This window comes from Struthio camelus, chromosome 2, assembly GCF_040807025.1.
Source record: "Struthio camelus isolate bStrCam1 chromosome 2, bStrCam1.hap1, whole genome shotgun sequence".
NCBI lineage: Eukaryota > Metazoa > Chordata > Aves > Struthioniformes > Struthionidae > Struthio > Struthio camelus.
Genome location: NC_090943.1, coordinates 1,354,294 through 1,372,475, shown reverse-complemented (window position 1 = coordinate 1,372,475; position 18,182 = coordinate 1,354,294). Strand labels below are relative to the sequence as shown.

The following is an 18,182-nucleotide window of genomic DNA, read 5'->3' as shown; positions in this document are numbered from 1 at the left end:
GAAAGAGTCTACCTATCCAAAATGTCTTAGTCTCCTCTTGAGCCATTTCGCTTGCTGTTCATGGATTTCTGTTTTCATTTTGAAAACCTGAAATGGAAATGGAGCATCCCCTAGGCATACCTCAAATTTATAGTTATTCTACTAGTCTCGTAACACCACCTGCTGCCCACAGTTCAAGCTGAGATCACACCAATTAGGAGAGTGACCCCTCATGTCCTGTGAAATACTCCATGGAAATAAGCACATAGGACATAATGGTTTATTCCCATATTTGAATTTATTTCTCTTATGTCAAAGAAACAGAATTCCTTTCTGGCTATGGAAAAGTCTCTTCTGAAACATCTGCAGGAGACTACAGCTAGAGATGACCCACTATGAAGAAGTTTTAGCATGTAACTGGCTGCAAGAGTCATCTGATTCTCAGATAATTCCTTAATATGAAATCCTAACGTCTTATCCCCAGAGGGAATAATAATAAGAAGAAAGGCACCTCTCTAAAAGCAAGTACCAGTATTATATTTAGACGACAAATCCTCTGCCACAGGCAAAGAAACAGGATCCCTGAGATTAAGACTGAGCTATTCAACCGAATAGTGGCCAATTTAACAAATAGGCAAACTACATCATTCAGGCCCTCAGCTTATCTCGACGCTTACCAGCAGTCTTGTGCCAAGTTCCCTAAAGAGCGCTAGAAAAAAAATTGCCCTCATCTGCTTGGATTCTGGCCATATATTTAGTGACGGCTCTGAAAATAAACAGGGGAACATACAGAGCAGCTTAGCTTCAACACAGCAAATGCTCAGTAAAGCACTCACACTGCCCTGCTCAGTAAAGCACCCGCACGCCAAAGGATACCAAAGCAGTGTTGGTTGACTGCAAATGTCTGCTTCACTCAAAGGAAAAAAAAAAAAAACATAACAGCTGGAAACAGCGTTACTGGTAAAGCTAAATAGAGATTATAAACTTTTTGGGGGAAGCGGTATATCTTCCTGCAGAGCGCCTGCTATAGAGGACAACCATTCTCACTACCCTGCTATTAATGAATTGAAAATACCTGTACTAAACTGCAGAAATTTGGAAAACAGAAGGGTATTACTAGATCTAGAGAGTTTCCCAGACAGCAGAGTTACTCTACAATGCCACGACAGAACCTCGCGGAACAAACGTATCACAGCCCTCAGATTAAGCCTTGTCTGAAAAGTCAAAGATCCAAAAGGGTGAACGACAGCTACCAAAAGTCTCTAAGGCGTGTGGGGGAAACGCACAACAGGAAACAAGTTCAGTGGGATTTATCACAGATTTAGCCTGACCACCATGGTATGGCAGTGAGGGAATTTTTTAAAATATATAAAACATATAGCATGCGCACATGAAATGCAACTGCAGACTGCTTTAGCGTTCTGGTAAGATTCCCGGAGACTGTAGCTTCGTGTCTGTCAGGCGCACTGTCTCTTTGCAACAGAGATCGAAGCTGCTACGATGTCCTGATTTGGGAGGGAAAGGGAAGTCACACAGTGAGCAACTTACTCTGCCAAAACAGAAAGTCAGGTCAAGTTGAGAGCCACGGTCCCTGGGGACCCAAGAATCCCTAAGTTACGACATGCACACACACCTAGGATGGGCTCAGAGTTCAAGCTCTGAGCACTCTTGAGAGAAAGAACTTGTCCATTTCCCCTCCCTACCCTCTAATTACAAATAAAACTCTCTACCGCCCACAGTCAGCTCCCTTGGAAGCGGAGGAGCTTTTGCTACTGAAATTGCGGACTCCCCTGGCATTTCTAACAAACTTACGGACTGCCACCTAAGAGCGAGGAAAACGGACTATATTACCTTCTGGGAAAGATCAGTCAGGAACACGGTAGAACAAGGCTTTTGCCTTTGAATTCTCAAAGTCTCTTAAAAGGCCTCTGAATTCTCACCTTCACAGAACCATCCAGCCCAAGATGCCGCCAGACTAAGAGGCGAGGTGCACCGACTCCAGCATCTGCGTGACAAGCGGCAGCACCAGATGCTTCAGCGTCAGGCGGAGTTGGAAGTGCTGCTCCTCGTCCATCTGTTCGCCACGCTCTAACCGGGGAGGGGGGAAGGGGTGGACATTGATCTATTGACTAATTTTAATCTAATTTGAAAGAGAGATGTACTGCCTAATTAACACAGTACCACACACTGGAAGGGAGCAGTGGGGATACAGACTGCCTGGGTGGTTATGGTGGGACAGAAGTAATAAGGTATTACGTGAACAAAGGATGTGAATACGTAAGAAATCAGCCTTTATTAGTCCCCCTAGCGCATACAATAATGCATTTAATCTTGTTACATTTTCAGCCTCAATAGCAGCTTGTAACTACGAGCTGGTCTAATGATACGCAATATGGTATTTTCCCCCTTTAATCCGTTTTGAATTTGCCATTTCTCCAGTTCATGTTTCTTCATTCTACTGCTAGGGGACAGAACTGAATTATTAATACAGTATACAACACACAAATCAAGCTGCAGTATTTTTTTTATAAAGCACTGTTATAAAGCACAGTATGCTTGATCACATTCCCTACGCCAGTTCTTTTTCTACACTTTCAACATTAACTTTCCGACCACAAGCATGCAACAAACCCAGGAACTCACTGACCCTAATCCTTTGAAAAGATAGTTAGCTTAAGCTTCTAGATCACAAGATGACTAACTCTTATTTTCCTCTCTGATAGGCACTACTCTGCATCTGTTGGTTGAATCATGTTTTATTACCGTGGAGATTCACGCAGTTGGATCAGCTGTCTGACATGTTCGTGGTCATCTGCAAATCCTGCTAGTTCACTATGTGCTTCTGCTCTTCTCCAAAGACTATACATTCAACATGGATCTTTTACAAACTGTCCTTCCCTCGAGCTTTCATCACAATAAAAATTCAGTCTAGTGAATGTTTTGGGTTGCCACGGCCTATTTTTGATCATGATGCCCAAACTTTTCAGCTTCTTCAGCAGTAGCTTATATGAGACTTTCCAGAAGATTTTCAGCTAATAACCAATTAGGTCATCTTCTAGACTTGTTCTTGGTCAAGCAGCTGAATATTATTGATAAAAATTAGTGTCTGCTGCTGCAACAGCTGGTCAGACAACCATGGCCATTACATTCCAGGCGGTGCTATTCTATATTAAACGATCCTTTCAAATACATTTAGCAGGTATAGCAAAGCCTTTAAATCTAATTCCCAAAAGCATCTTCACAGCAAAAGAACAGCATTTGCCAGCCGCGATCCCTTCTCATAGCAAAACGGTTTTAAGGTGAGCCTGCAAACGTTGTTAACAACTTGGTTACTTAATAGTAGGGTTGGTAGTTTTGCCTTGAAGTGGTCGTTTTGAATAAACGGCAGAAACGTTTTTTTATTCCTAGGGGATGTTCTTCCTCTAGCAGTGAGACACGCTCACATGGCCACCTAATGTCTCAACAGGACAAATCCCTGAGCAACCTGATTGAGCTGGACTCGCTCCGAGCAGCAGGCTGGACTGGAGACTTTCAGAAGTCCCTTCTGACCAACATGGTTCTGAGAGTCTCATTTAGCACCAGCACAACTGAAGGGTAGAGACCAGGCAGAAAAGTCCAGGGCGGGGGCATACTAGAATTAGGTCTGCCAAAGAAAATTGTTAAAGGAGCTTCCTGCTTCTGCTTCTTATTCCGATCCTTTTACTTACGTTTTTTACCACAACATTGGTTGTGTCAAGCACTGGAAAATTTAAGTGAATGATTACTGCTGCAGGCGCAGAGACCACTCAGACAATTGGAAAAAAAAAAAAAAGTCTAAGGAAATACAAATAAACTAAAAATCTGTTTTGAAAATGATACTGTCAGAACTCTGCTTTCTACTTTAGAGCCCAGTGGCAGCTTATACTTATCCAGAATGCATGACTTACTGAATTCCAGATTATATTGCTCTAACATCTCTTTTGATGATTTTCAGGAAATACTTCTCATAACATTAGAAAACAACTGTCACGTGAAGACAGCCTCCTTGGCATTTTAGCAGTAAAGACTAATACAAACAAGTCTGTAAATTTCTTAATGGTAACTCCTTTTGGGAGATCCTTTAACACAAGCAGGATCAGACAATTTTGTCAAGAGTTTTCTGCTTTTAATATACTTAACCGTGCTCTTTTCCCTTCTTCTCCCCTTCCTTTCACTTATTCTCTCTGCAGAATTCATAATTATTTCTGTTTTTCTTCCTTATTGTTTGTTGTAGTTTCTTCGCTTTTCCGGATTCACCAACATCTGATTCGCTGTATTTGAAAGGTTTCACTACGGGTGAAGTAGCTTTTTTATCTTTAGATTAGACTATCCTGAATACCACAAGTGTTCCTCTTAGAAAGTCCTTATGTTGGGCAATTACTGTGCTATAACCCTGCTTTACACGGAGAGCTCAGAGGGAATCAGATTTTAACAAGACGGAGCATTTTTTTCCCTATGCAAAGCTGTAAATGTGCCCTGGTCTCCAGTCACAAGTTGCACTCTCCTACAGAACCAATTCCTTTTAGGGGCTAGGAAGAAGCTTACTGCTTGCAGCTGAACCAAAATCAGCTCTCAAAGTTATCTACACCACTAATATGACAGTTCACTGATGAAGAAACCACCTATTTTATTTGCAAAGAAAGAAGAACACAGTGCAGAAACTGCCTAGATTTATCAGTCCATTACTCCTCTGCCTTTCCTCTATCAGTAGCTCAACTTTGATGTTACTTGAGTCTTATTTCCTCCTTTCCTTGTTTGCCCCACTACCAAATCCCATCATTTCACTCACACATGAAAAAATATTAAGCAGTTTATGAGCATTCTGCATTGACTGATCCTCCTTTAGTCTTCAGCTGAACTTGGTTCTCCCCTCCTCTTATTTCAGTCATAAGCCTGAAAACACTTCACGTGTCCAACCATTAAATAGATTCACCATTAAAGCAACCAAGCCTGAAAAGGATTCAGAAAAACAACAAAGGAACACACAAGCCTTCACTGTTCTGCTTGCTTATGTCCACCTAGTAATGGACTTTTCTGCAGATGATCTTTTTTTTCTTATCTATTTTCCTTGTTTGGCTAGAAACACCTTTCATCTGAAAGAAGGCAGGAATGAATACAAGTCTGCTGAAGCCTCTCATCTCTCTACTGCTCATTTATTAGCTACTGGCTAATAATCTACTGGCTTTCAGAACAGTGGGGAATCACTTTCCTCCACTGCTTGCTTTCAATCTGTTGGGGACCATAATCTTACCTGTTCTGCAAACAGCACAGTACCCTACAGGACAGACTAGTTCTACACCATTGATACAAATGGAAAGCAGAGTTTAGGGGCTTTTTGTTCATTTTAATTGAGAGGAGTCCTCCTCTGTGCTGGAGAAGTAGTAAACAAGGATACGTGCCTTTTATCGCCACTTCCAAACGCAGCATAGCTCTGTTCTTCCTGTGGTTAAATCCTATCATTCTTCCCTCCTTGCTTTATTCATTTTTGCTTTGCTGCTCTGCAGCTCTTCTCCGCTAATCGTTGCTCTTGCATCGTTTCCTACTCCGGACCTGGAACATGTCTCTTCCAGCACACCACAGGTTTCTTATTCTTCCCCTCTAATCCCCATTCTCGCTAGAACTTCATCCTTGTGCAGTCCCTTCCTCTGCCCAACTTCTGTATCTATACTTTTTTCCAATTCAGTTAAACAAAGATTTCTCCGTTTCACATTCCCTATTCACACCCTGTTCACAGGCATTCTCTGGTTGATCACAAGACTTTTTTTGAGACGATGTTCTCTGTAAAGCAAAACTTTACCTCTGAGCTACGCCTTTTTTTTTTTCTTTAAATCAGCAATAGGTTTGCATATAAAGCATTTATGGCTCCTTCATGAACATCAACATGCTGGAAGCGGAATAGGAGACAGGTCTTGCTATTTTTGCCTTGGGTAGCAAAGTCTTGATTCCTTTTAGTTTTCCTACTTTTGTAACACAGATTTTGACATCAGAAGTTTCAGAGCTATTTTACCTACATACCTGGATGTTGGATTTGCCTAGCCAACACACCAGGCTATGAGGAGAAAAATGCTGAAAAGCAGGCTTACCATCATTTTCTGTCTTTTTGGTTACAGCATTCAGTATGCCTAAAAGTAATACAATGTAACTTGTGATGCCCTATATCCCAGGATAACCATTTGCTAGGCCACTCTCCATCATCTCTGAAAGGTCATGGCAATTAGGAGAAGTGCCTGAGGACTGGAAGAAAGCCAGTGTCCCTCCAGACTTCAAAAAGGGCAAGGAGGAGGAGCCAGGAAAATACAAGCCTGTCAGCCTCCTCCAGAAAGCTGATGGAACAGCTCATCCTGCAGACCATCTCTAAGCATATGGAGGACAAGAAGGTGATCGGGAGTAGTCAGCGTGGATTCACCAAAGGCAAATCATGCTTGACCAACCTGATAGCCTTCTCTGAGGGGAGACACCTGGCTGGGGAGAGGAGGGGAGAGCAGCGGACTCTTCTCCGTGGTGCCCAGTGACAGGACGAGAGGCAACAGGACAAACTGCAACACAGGAAGTTCTGTCTGAACATGAGGAAAAACTTCTTTCCTGCGAGGGTGACCGAGCACTAGGACAGGTTGCCCAGAGAGATCGTGGAGTCTCCTTCCCTGGAGATATTCAAAAACTGTCTGGACACAACCCTGGGCAATTTGCTCTAGAGGACTCTGCTTGAGCAGCGGGGTTGGACTGGATGATCTCCCGAGGTCCCTTCCAACCTCAACCTTTCTGCGATTCTGTCATCAGCACAGAAACAAGACACATGTAATCTGGTTTGTTTGCAAGACATTCCGTTCACACACCTGGTATTGGAGCAAAAGCTATAAAAATGAAGCTGCAGTACAAGCAAGGCTAATCATTCTAGCACCAAACCGTTCCCATTTCATAAGAAGCACCATTATAAAACACTGCATAACACAGAACGCTCCTCACACTTTGTCTAATTTTATCTAGCAACACCTCTTCCTCTTCTTTTAATCTATTATAAATGACGATGACTAACACAGGGGTATCTTCTCCTTCCAATTCTTACCTGGCTGTGGTGGGTGAGGTGGTGGCATTTGGTGGTGCATCATAGGGTACGGAGGGGGCTGCTGATGAGGCAGTAAGCCTGGATGTGCTGGTGCTCCGAGGGGGTTCATGCCAGGCCCACTGGAATGCTGGTGAGACTGCTGTGGGTTCTGACTGTGCTGCTGCTCCATTTGCTGACGAGCCCTTAATTCAGCATATTTCAGCTGCTCCATGTGAAAATTCTGGCGTTCTGTCAGCAACTGCTGTCTCTGCTGCTCTAACTATGTCAGAAACGGGGGAAAAAGGCAAGATGAAGATAACAGTTAAAAAGTACACATTTAAAATGATGTTTCTGCAAAAAAATCACACGGAATCTTGGCTATCCTACTGACACCTAGCTTGGTCTGATTTGCAACAGGCTTCGGTAAATGGAACAGTCCGCTTTCCAGCTTAAACTCACCTTATGTTGTCCTAAAGAATGCCGTAGTAAAACAACTACCTCATGACACAAGAGCTACGCGGAGCATTCAGCCTTAACGCGCTTCTAGACAAAGCTGCCCGTTTCCTTCTTTCGTACCATCCTGCACGTTGGGATGGGGGACGGGGAATAGGACAACTAAAGAAATTTTCTAGGGAGAGAGCAAAGCAGAATATGCATGCAACAGCATGTGCTCAGTGATTGCAGGCAGGATCCTACTCTGTACCTGCATTTTTAAGTGCAAGACTTGAACACGTGGTATCCAGACATCACTGATTTGGGCTACAAATGAGAGCACTTTTAAAAAACTCATGCAATTTAAGCCAGCTAATAAAAAATAAGTTTTCTGTTTAATTATGAAGCCATATAATTGGAAAGCAATGACGAAATGAAAGCAAAGGAGCTACAAAAAAAATTCTTACCGTTAGGCATTTATATGAATGATCACTTCGCCATGGTTAAGGAACTGTATGCCATTTGACTTTTACTAAGAAACCACAATGCATTTGTACATCTGTTACTCTTAAGCAACTGGACAGGCAAACCTTTGTGGCTTTTTTTTTTTTCCTTCAATTTGCAATGTTTAATGAGTATTTTAAAACACAGACCATGAAAAGCAGGTTGCCAAGGAAACTTCCACCTTGCGGAAGTTCTCCAAAAATCCCAAAGCTCCATCATACTCTGTGTTAGAAGTCTGACTGCTGACAAAACATGGATGAAAACAGCATTCTGTTACAGAGCATGCATTCACCAACACAACCAGATATGGAGAGAGCTCATGAATAATACATAGTGCTTTTGGGGGGCTGTTCTTCAGCATGTAGGGGCTACAATGTGATTATTCAGGCTGCCGTGATTCCTTTGTCCTTCACCAATTCCGATACGTTACTGGGAAGAACCCGATACAATGAAGAGACACAGACACCAATGGTGTAATTGCGCATGTATGAAAACAGATTCAGTAGGTGGCAGGCAGTTCACACAAGAATTACTGCAAATGACCCAAAACAACGGCTTAATAATGAGAGGTACTGCTACACCATACTTTCTCCGTTATTTTATATTCCTGCTTCTTTCACAAAATTGGTCAATTTTTTAGGTACGTATTCAGGAACACTACACTCTTGACCCTCTTTATCCACATTTGCCACAGCATGTTTTTGCACTGCTGCAAAGTGATTCGCAATTAGAAGGGACTATTACGAGCACTTAATGTATCCCCACGCAATAATCATCATTTTACTACAATTCCATCTTCAGCAAATAATTTCTCCCTATACAGAAACACTGAAGAGCACGTTCATTCATGCGTTATTACAAATTCTGGGTCAGGAAGGCTCCTATCAATAGAATCCCCAGTTACACACAGAGCTGGCAGCACTGAAACTGCTTCAGATTACAAATTGAAGCAAATGTATTTTGCCTAATACTTAACACCCTCCAGCCTGGAGCACATTCCTTTCAACACAGAACCAACTTACCTTTACTGTAAGAGAGTCAGCGCAGGAATAAGGACACGTGCATAGTGTGCAATGGCACTAAGGAAATGTTTGGTTAAATTAGTCCACTATATATCCACAGGGAAAAGGGTAAAAGACGGAATTTTAGCTGTCAGAAGCCACTGGGGGAGGGGGGGGGGAGAGAGAGAATCTGTATGCACATTCTTAAAAGGGAAAGTGTCATATGTCTCAACGTGGAACAAATCCTGTTTCTATAGCAGAACACAGCCCCCAAATAAAGTCTGCAGAGAACCTTTTCAAAATAGCTAGGTCCATTTCCTGAGCTGCCAATCAGCATCAGCTGCAGACACCACACTGAAACAGTTGAGGATGCTGAGCAGTGAAGAAATTCTTGCTGACATTCTGCTGCAACAAAAGACCACACGTTGTCAAACTCTATCAATGTGATTAATGCCAAGGTGAGGACGGAAGTTCCATTAAACCCCCATGGTAGGGCATGGGGAAAAACCCTGGAATCATGAGTCACTATCTTCTCAACATGCCTACAGTAACAACGTATTGACAAAAATCTGCTAATTACACAGACAAATGCAAAATTTGCCTGGTGGCCAATAAAAATCTTCACAGTGGCTGCAGAGAAACCACTCCTCTGAAAGTCAGCTGAGCTATACGTGAAAGAACGCTCAGCAAGAGGTGCGTGAGCCAGTTGCTGACAGGCAGAGACAGCATCTCTTCCATATTATACCCTGATTCTAGCTATGCACAAGTCTCGAGTGAGATGTCACTAAGAGTGTTACATTATAAATGAAGCCCTGCTTGGGATGCACTACATGCTGTCACTACCTTTCAGCTGGGTAGACCTCAGTCAAAACTTAATCCCTGGCTTACTACCTTAATACACTGAAGACAACAGCAACTAATATCCCTCTCCCTTCACTTGCCCAGATCCTCTTCTCTGCCCTCCATATCACTTCACTTCATTTTCAGATTTGCTATTTGGGCTTTGTTCTATTTTGATACTTCGTATACGTGATACTCTTCCCTAAGAGCAAACACCTTTTCCTCGACTCCCGATATTACTGCGTCCCTCCTTTCTCTTAAGGCTGTCATTTCCCTCTCCAGCTCAGGCAATTTCTTTATAACAAAATGAGAAACTGCTACTCCTTAGCATGCATCCTTCTGTTACGGCATCTCATTTTGAACACTTCTCCAAGAGCTACCAAGAAAACTCTGCAAAAATTGAACTACGTACTTAAAACCAAATCTCCAGCCTAAACTGGGTCAGGAGGAAGAGGCAGACAGTCCTGGTTTCCCTCTCTTCTAGGCAGAGCAAGGTTTCCAACCACTTCATTCTCTTTACAGGGGAAAAACCATTCTTAAGTCGGATACTGCTCACTCAATGACACCTGCATAAACGCTCAGTTCTGTGTTCATGCGTAGATCAGAGGAAAAAGCATTAGGAAGCAAAGCCAGGATACAACCAGTTTGCTCCTTCTGTTTCAGCAGGAATTCCAGATAGAGAAGGACAGGGGTCAAAGGCTGTAACGTATGGAGTAATTAAGATTTCTAGCTGAGGCAATTAAGATTTCTAGCTGATTTCTAACTGCATAAAGGTGAGGAACAGCTGAAGTTGCTAATTTTCCGTATAGTTAGCATACGGCAGTTTATATAGCAGTTTAATCCAAAATTTCAGAAGTATCCCCCTACTTACTGCCTCTTTCTCTCTGTCCATAATGGTTTCCAGCTCCTCAAAATGACGAAGTTTTATCTCCAGCTTCTTCATCTGCGTTTCCACCAAAAGGGCGACCAGGGACTTGATCTTTCTTTCTTCCACCGCTGCTAGGTGCTAAGGGTAAAACACAGATTTTTGCATTAAAGCACTCTATTTTGTGAAAGGTGTGTAAGGGAACAAATAACCAAGGATACTTGACTTTAGTCATTCTACTTTGCTTCCAAAGATGACATAACGCTTCACATTATCCATGTTATGCTCAGAACCAGAAGCCCGTGGATGATTAAGTTTTTAGTAAGCACATAGGAGTCAAATTTTAACACAAAAGGCATCGTGCACGCTCACTCCCCATAAGAAATCCAGCTTTGCCTTAAAGCCTTCCAAACGTTGTGCCATAGATAGTACTCTAATCAGAAATGCAAACGAGAGAGCAAAGGTCAGGTCATACTGAGTCAGCTGGAGGCCACCCAAAAAGCTCGCACCAAAACACTCACACGGGAGAACGACCCACAGAAGCACTGAGGTGACTCTCATATGCCTTTGCCATTAAAATATTTCTTGCTCAACTAAGTTAGAAGCTATCTAATTAAGCATACTTCCACTGCACAAACATACCACTGATCTGTTAAGCTTTCTCAGTGCAGCAGCTCCACTTCAGGCTGGGAGAGTCTGCAGAGAAACCTTTACATAGCTACGCCTGTCTACTGGTATAGGAAGTTTTTAAAAGTAACTCTAAAAAAAAATCTCCAGCTTCCTTTTATAACCAGGTTGCTTAGTATTCCTATTTCAGGAGACAGTAAAGGCAAAGATGCATTTAAAGAGTGCAAAAATGAACTGCAGATAAAGGTAAGCAAAGACCCCTCACGAGGCATTAGCTTTACCCTGTGGATAACTGGATATAAGCCTGGAGAGGATGAATCGTTTAAATGTTATATATAAATGAGACAGTCCTAAAACGTCACACAGCTCGCTGCTTCTCACTGGGAAAAATGCTCCAATCTTTCATGTTTTCAATGTGAAAGACAAGCATGTTTATGATGCCCTCTACTAGTATTTGTTACAAGCTCACTGCTCAAACTGAAAATACATGCAGGAGATATAACACCCCTCATGTGCACTGCTTAAGAGTTTCTGCAGAAACTGTCCAAGCAAGTTTCCTGGCCATAGTGTCTAATCGAAGCCATACTGGCACATCCAGCGCTTGGAGGGAAGGATGAAAAACGTGAAGGCAGAGGGAGCAGGAAAAAAACAAAAGGCTAGATCTCTTCCAGCTCAAGTTGCAAACAGGGACTCATTAAACAAGCTGTGCCCCAAACCTCGGCCCAGAACTTGGAGAAATACCAAGCTGGAGAAGAGAAATGTCGTAGAACTCCCCAGTAAGACTAATCATCCATACGACTTCTCTCAACAGTATACGGTGTTCTGTTTCCATCACTGATGTGTTTTGTCCTTTGACAGCATTCACCTCTGGTAACACGTCAACAATTAAAGTCAGTCTTCAGAAAGAAATCGGGAAGTCTAGAAAAATTCAAGACTTCAGAAACTATCATGAAGCTCTCAAAATTTAAGTTTCACTTTAAATAAGGTATAGTTTTAGAGAATCACAACCACCCCCCAAGTTTATCTAACAGCACACCAATGTATCATTCTAGGAGGCTACTCAGTAAGTACTGAGCAAACTGAATGGTGAACACCTACGGGATAGGGTCCTAGCAGGAAGAGGTTCCAAGAAAGATGATTGATATTCATGAATCACCTCCTCCAAGCTCAAGAACAGTCCATCCTAATGAGCAAGAAGTCCAGCAAAGGGGGCAGGAGACTTGCACGGATGAACAAGGAGCTCCTGGAAAAACTCAAAGATAGCAAGAAAGTATGCAAAAGGAAGATAGGGATGTTGTCCGAGTATGCAGGAATGAAGCTAGGAAGACCAAGGTCCATCTGGAGTTCAATCAGACGAGGGATGTCAAGGACAGTGAGAAGAGTTATTTATAAATACCCTGGTAACACAAGGAAGACTAGGGTAATGGGGCAGGGGACCTGGTGACAAAGGACACAAAAAAAGGCTGAAGTCCTGAACGCCTTCTTTGCCTCAGCCTTCACTGCTAAGGCCAGCCCTCAGGAATCCCCGACCCACGAGACCAGGGAGAAAGGAAGACCTTCCCTTGGTGGAGGAGGATCGGGTTAGAGATCATTCAGGCAAACCTGACACCCACAAGTCCATGGGCCCTGATGGGATGCACCCACGACTGCTGAGGGAGCTGGCGGATGTTATCGCTAGGCCACTCTCCATCATCTTGGAAAGGTCCTGGAGATCAGGAGAGGTGCCTGAGGACTGGAAGAAAGCCAGCGTCCCTCCAGTCTTCAACAAGGGCAAGGAGGAGGAGCCAGGAAAATACAAGCCTGTCAGCCTCACCTCCAGCCCTGGAAAGCTCATCCTGCAGACCATCTCTAAGCACGTGGAGGACAAGAAGGTGATCGGGAGTAGTCAGCGTGGATTCACCAAAGGCAAACCATGCTTACCCAACCTGATAGCCTTCTCTGATGGGAGACACCTGGCTGGGTAGAGGAGGGGAGAGCAGTGGGGGTGGACTACCTGGGCTTCAGCAAGGCTTTTCCACACTGTCCCCCATCATACCCTCACAGGCAAGTCGATAAAGTATGGGCTAGATGAACAGACAGTGAGGTGGACTGAGAACTGGCTGGATGGCCGAGCTCAGAGGGTTGTGGTCAGCAGTGCAGAGTCTAGTTGGAGGCCTGTGTGTAGTGGTGGCCCCCAGGGGTCAGTCCTGGGACCAGTCTTGTTCAATATATTCATCAATGACCTGGAGGAAGGGACAGAGTGCACCCTCAGCATGTTTGCAGATGAGAGGAGAGGTTGATACACCAGAGGGCTGTGCTGCAGTTCAGAGGGACCTGGACAGGCTGCAGAGCTGGGCAGAGAGGAACCTCCTGAAGTTCAACCAAGGCAAGGGCAGGGTCCTGCACCTGGGGAGGAATAATCCAGGCACCAGGACAGGCTGACCTGCTGGAAAGCAGCTCTGCAGAAAGGACCTGGGAGTCCTGGTGGACAACATGTTGACCATAAGCCAGCAATGTGCCCTTGGAGCCAAGAAGGCCAATGGGATCCTGAGCTGCACTAGGAAGAGCGTTGCCACTGGGTCGAGGGAGGTGATCCCGCCCTTCTACTCAGCCCTGGTGAGGCCACATCTGGAGTGCCGGGTCCAGTTTTGGGCTCCCCAGCACGAGAGAGACATGGAGCTCCTGGAGCGAGTCCAGCAAAGGGCCACTAAGATGCTGAAGGGACTGGAGCATCTGTCACATGAGGAGATGCTGAGAGAGTTGGGACTGTTCAGCCTAGGGAAGAGAAGACTGAGGGGGGGGGCATCTTATCAATGCATATAGATATTTGAAGGGAGGGTGTCAAGAGGACGTGGCCAGACTCTTCTCCGTGGTGCCCAGTGACAGGACAAGAGGCAACAGACACATACTGAAACATAGGAAGTTCCATCCGAACATGAGGAAAAAGGTTTGTGTTTTTTTTTTTTTTTTCCTCTCCTCTCCTCCTGTGAGGGTGACAGAGCACTGGAGCTGTCTGGACGGGGTCCTGGGCAGCCTGCTCTAGTTGGCCCTGCTTAAGCAGCTTCAATTATTCTGTGATTCCGTGACATTTGGAAGAAAGTAATGGAACAGCTGACACAGAGCTAAAAAATTTCGTGTCAGTTAACATCGTTTAGTAAAACATATGCCATTTGTACGAAAAGTCAGAGTGACAAAAGTACCTTTGGTGATACGTACAGCCTTCTGAAGGTTACTTTGCCTTGCTTAATGTGTGAAATTTTAATAATGAAACCCGATTAGCATAAAGTTAGCAAGGTACACAATTAGCTAAAAGATAGGTCTCAAAATACATATTGGAAAGGAAATCATTAAGGAAATTTTCCAGAGGAGGCCCAAAGCAACTACAGCCTGACAATACTATCTTGTGGAGAAAGCACAAGTCACTGCTTATTTCTGCAGCTAACAAACTAACAATTTGATTAGCCTATAAACAGAAGATAGGCTGTAGCCGCCTGCAGGAAAAAAAAAAAAAAAAAAAAAAGAAATATGATTTGACCTGCAGAGTCCCCTTTATTTCTGCATTTTATGTTTCTACATTTCTACGTGTGAAACAAGCAATTGATAACCAAAGGCTTTTCAACTCAGTACAAAAAGGAAACCCATGCAATGGTTAGTGGTTGAAGAATTTCAGACTAAAAATAGAGATTAACAGCAAACTTAACCAACAACAACAATTTATGGAACAATTTATGGAGGATTACAGGGGATTCCACATCACCGTAGCTTTGATATCAACATCAGTGTCTTCTAGGAAAGATGTATTTAATCCCAACCATCTCAAAACAGAAATTCAGAGAGGTCATATGGCCAGTGTTACGCAAGAGGTCAAATTACGAACAGAACAGTCATTTCGGGCAGTGTAAATGATGGATCAACAGCTCCAGCAAAAGATCTGCAGCTCAAGCACACGACTGGACAAAAGGTAACAGCAATCTGCAGGAGAGAAGGCTTGTATTTTCCATCATTTGTTACTAATGCATAGAGAGGAAAAGTGAGCTTATACTGATTTAACAATCCGAGAAGAAAGTAAGCAAAAATGGCTTAAAAAAGCACTAATAATGTTGGTATAGAACCTGTGAAAATGCATGTAAAATTGTTGCTCCCTTCTACCTATAGGAAGGTATTAGCAAGTGTCTCCCCTAAATGAGCACAATCACTAGACACCACTTTTCAAAAAAGCAGGTGGCCTCACCAATAAGTTGTCCTATCTCAAAAGGAAGACTTCAAGTGCCTGCCTTTAACCTCCATTTCTCCTTAAGCTAACTGCAACATTCCTCCGATACAAAGCTGTTTCCTTGCAATTTTATAACAACTCTTCAGGTCACCAGAGTTATAGGTCTGAAGTTTGGTCTGAAGCGTTGAATTACTCTCTCAGGATAATACAGCTCAGTGAAAACCTTAATGTTGTCTGGGTCTTTTGTGCAAATTGAAACAGAAAACCCTGCTGAACTTGAATTCAACTTTGAAACATAAACATCCTAATTATAATATATTACTTCAGTAATATAAAGCTAAAATTCTCCTAGAACATTACTACAATGAAAACTACCATCCTCTAGTCCTCATAATTACCAAAGGAAGAAGACTAGGATACTAGGATCTTTATTTAGAACAAAAAGCCTCCCATACAATACAGATCAAATTTCATGCCTCCTTACTTTTTGTTTCTTTTGCTTTTTTTTGCATGTCTGAAAATACCTGCAAATCTGATTAGCAGAAAGGAAGTTTTTGTTAGCAAGAGAGCTTGGTGCTTGGAACACCATAGGTTCAGAAGCACACAGGCAAAGCGATCCACAAGGAAGCCAGGTAGGACTCAGCACTTCACTGAAATAACAAAACTAAAGTTTGTCTGCAAAGTGAAACTCCAGGTTAAAATGCCTCAATAGCAGTATAACAGAGCTAGGGTGCCTCGCTGTGGTACTAAACAATGTTGAATCCATATAACTTTTGATTTTAGAACCTGGCTTGAAATCCAACATTGACTAGAAATAGCTTCAAATCTCATCGGTTCATAGAGAAGGGATCCTGTGTCTTATGACAACACCTATTGTCATCATAATATCCTGACAACATACACGAGGCACCTAGAGAAAAGTCAAAAGTTAAAGATTTAAGAGTTGAAAGAGATTAGACTGGAAAAGTCAGTACAACACACGCAACGTTTCATCACGTCCACCATCGTGGCCTGGAAAACTACCAGGATCCTAACAAATCAGATCCATGCTTTGCTTTTGCTAGCTAAAAAGTAGATGACATTGAATCCAAGGGTGGTATAAAACCCAAACTAGAACTTGAATCCAACAAATATATAAAGAGGAAACAGATCTTGGAAAAAAGGTAACAGAAGGAAGCAAAGTTGGACTGGTTCCAGCAAAAACAAAGTGGATGAAGCAGAACATGCAATTAGTACTAACGTAAGTAAAGGTGTTGGACAGAACACTGATTCGAACTATAGCTCTTTAAGAGACCATAGACATCAAGTACAAATTTAAAAACACACTCTTGTCTCACATTGACAGACGTACAGCCCCTCTAATCATAACACTGGAATTAAGTATCATATTGTTTTACAGACAGAAGGCGTCTCCAGTATAGAGGGTTTCCTGTGATTTGCTGAAGCCCCACAGGCTGTTCTGTGGCACAGCCAGAAAGGGAACAGAGGGCTTCTGCCACCTAAGCCTTCAGCATTACAACCAGACCTACGCAGCAGAGAAGCCTTTCCAAAAAATGACAAACATGGTTTGGGGCCATTTCTTAAGGACAGTCAGATTCCATAAGCTTACAAGAAGTAACCTAAAATAAATCATACATAATTTCATTTAGGAGTTCAAGCAGAAGAAATGGAAGATGGCACTTGTGCTCTTTCAAAGTATTACAGATTAGAACATGAAATCCCACAGGACTGGAACAAAGGATCATTTTAAAGAGTTCAAATGTGAACTGGAAATCAAGCCCATGGATATTTGTCTAAAACAAACCTTTGCTTTGGTGGCAGCTGAGGCAAGAGCAGCAGCGGCAGCTGTAGCTACGTTTCCTTCTGAAATTTCGTGCTCCACTTTCTTCTTTCCAGCCTCGTTTTCTTTATCTTTGCTTGCATCAACATTCTCCTTGTTCTCTTCTGCCTCCTTCTCTTCTGAAAGGAATTTCCCCCCAAATCTGTTACATATATTCTCTCTTTGTTAACGATACCGCATCTTGCGGTGCGATTCCACTGCACATGCTATTAGTCAAACAAAGCTATTCATGCACGCACTGTAACATTCCTACATTGTGGCAGTGCTACAGTCCAAATGCTGATACAGCAGTCCTCAAGAGGACCTGATACAAAAAATAAGGTAACTTCAAATGCTTTTAGTTTCCATCCTCTCCATTCTTCTTCTACCATCAGCTTACTCTCGTCAGAAGAATTTTAGCTGCATTTCAAATCAACTCTATTACATCTTTCGCTTTTATATGTAAAAGCAGACATGTCTCGTTTTACCTGTGGCTAAAATACTGAACATAGGTTCCAGGCAAAAACAACACATCCATGTGGCACAAGTAGAACATTTAAAAACAAAAAAAAAAAAAAGCAAGAATAACGTCTTAAGCAGAAAAAAGCAGTTCTCCTTGGCCTGTCAAAGAAAAGGCTCTGCACCACTTCATAGGGAAACCGAGTTAGCAGATTAGCTTCTAAGTGAGCGGTCTCCTTTCTTTGCATCAGAAATGATCAAACAGTGTGGTAATACGGAAGAAAGAAAAGAATTTGTATGACCTATGGTCACTTTGGTATGGCAATTTGTTCACTCAGTCACTACAGACAACACGAAAGACCGACTAACTGTAGTCTAAAATGAGTTCAGGGAAGAATTTAGTG

At 42.8% G+C, this 18,182-nt stretch overlaps 1 protein-coding gene across 2 annotated transcripts in view; it reads right to left on the bottom strand.

Moving 5' to 3' along the window:
- Positions 1 to 18,182, bottom strand: part of SMARCC1 (SWI/SNF related BAF chromatin remodeling complex subunit C1) — a 106,799-nt gene that overhangs the window by 16,883 nt on the left and 71,734 nt on the right. For both annotated transcript variants that reach the window (XM_068933981.1, XM_009684134.2), the window contains exons 24-26: positions 17,305 to 17,459; positions 10,688 to 10,822; positions 7,061 to 7,319 (exon numbers count right to left, since the gene is read on the bottom strand). In XM_068933981.1, coding sequence (XP_068790082.1) covers positions 7,061 to 7,319; positions 10,688 to 10,822; positions 17,305 to 17,459 — 549 coding nt within the window. The remainder of the gene's footprint in view (positions 1 to 7,060; positions 7,320 to 10,687; positions 10,823 to 17,304; positions 17,460 to 18,182) is intronic.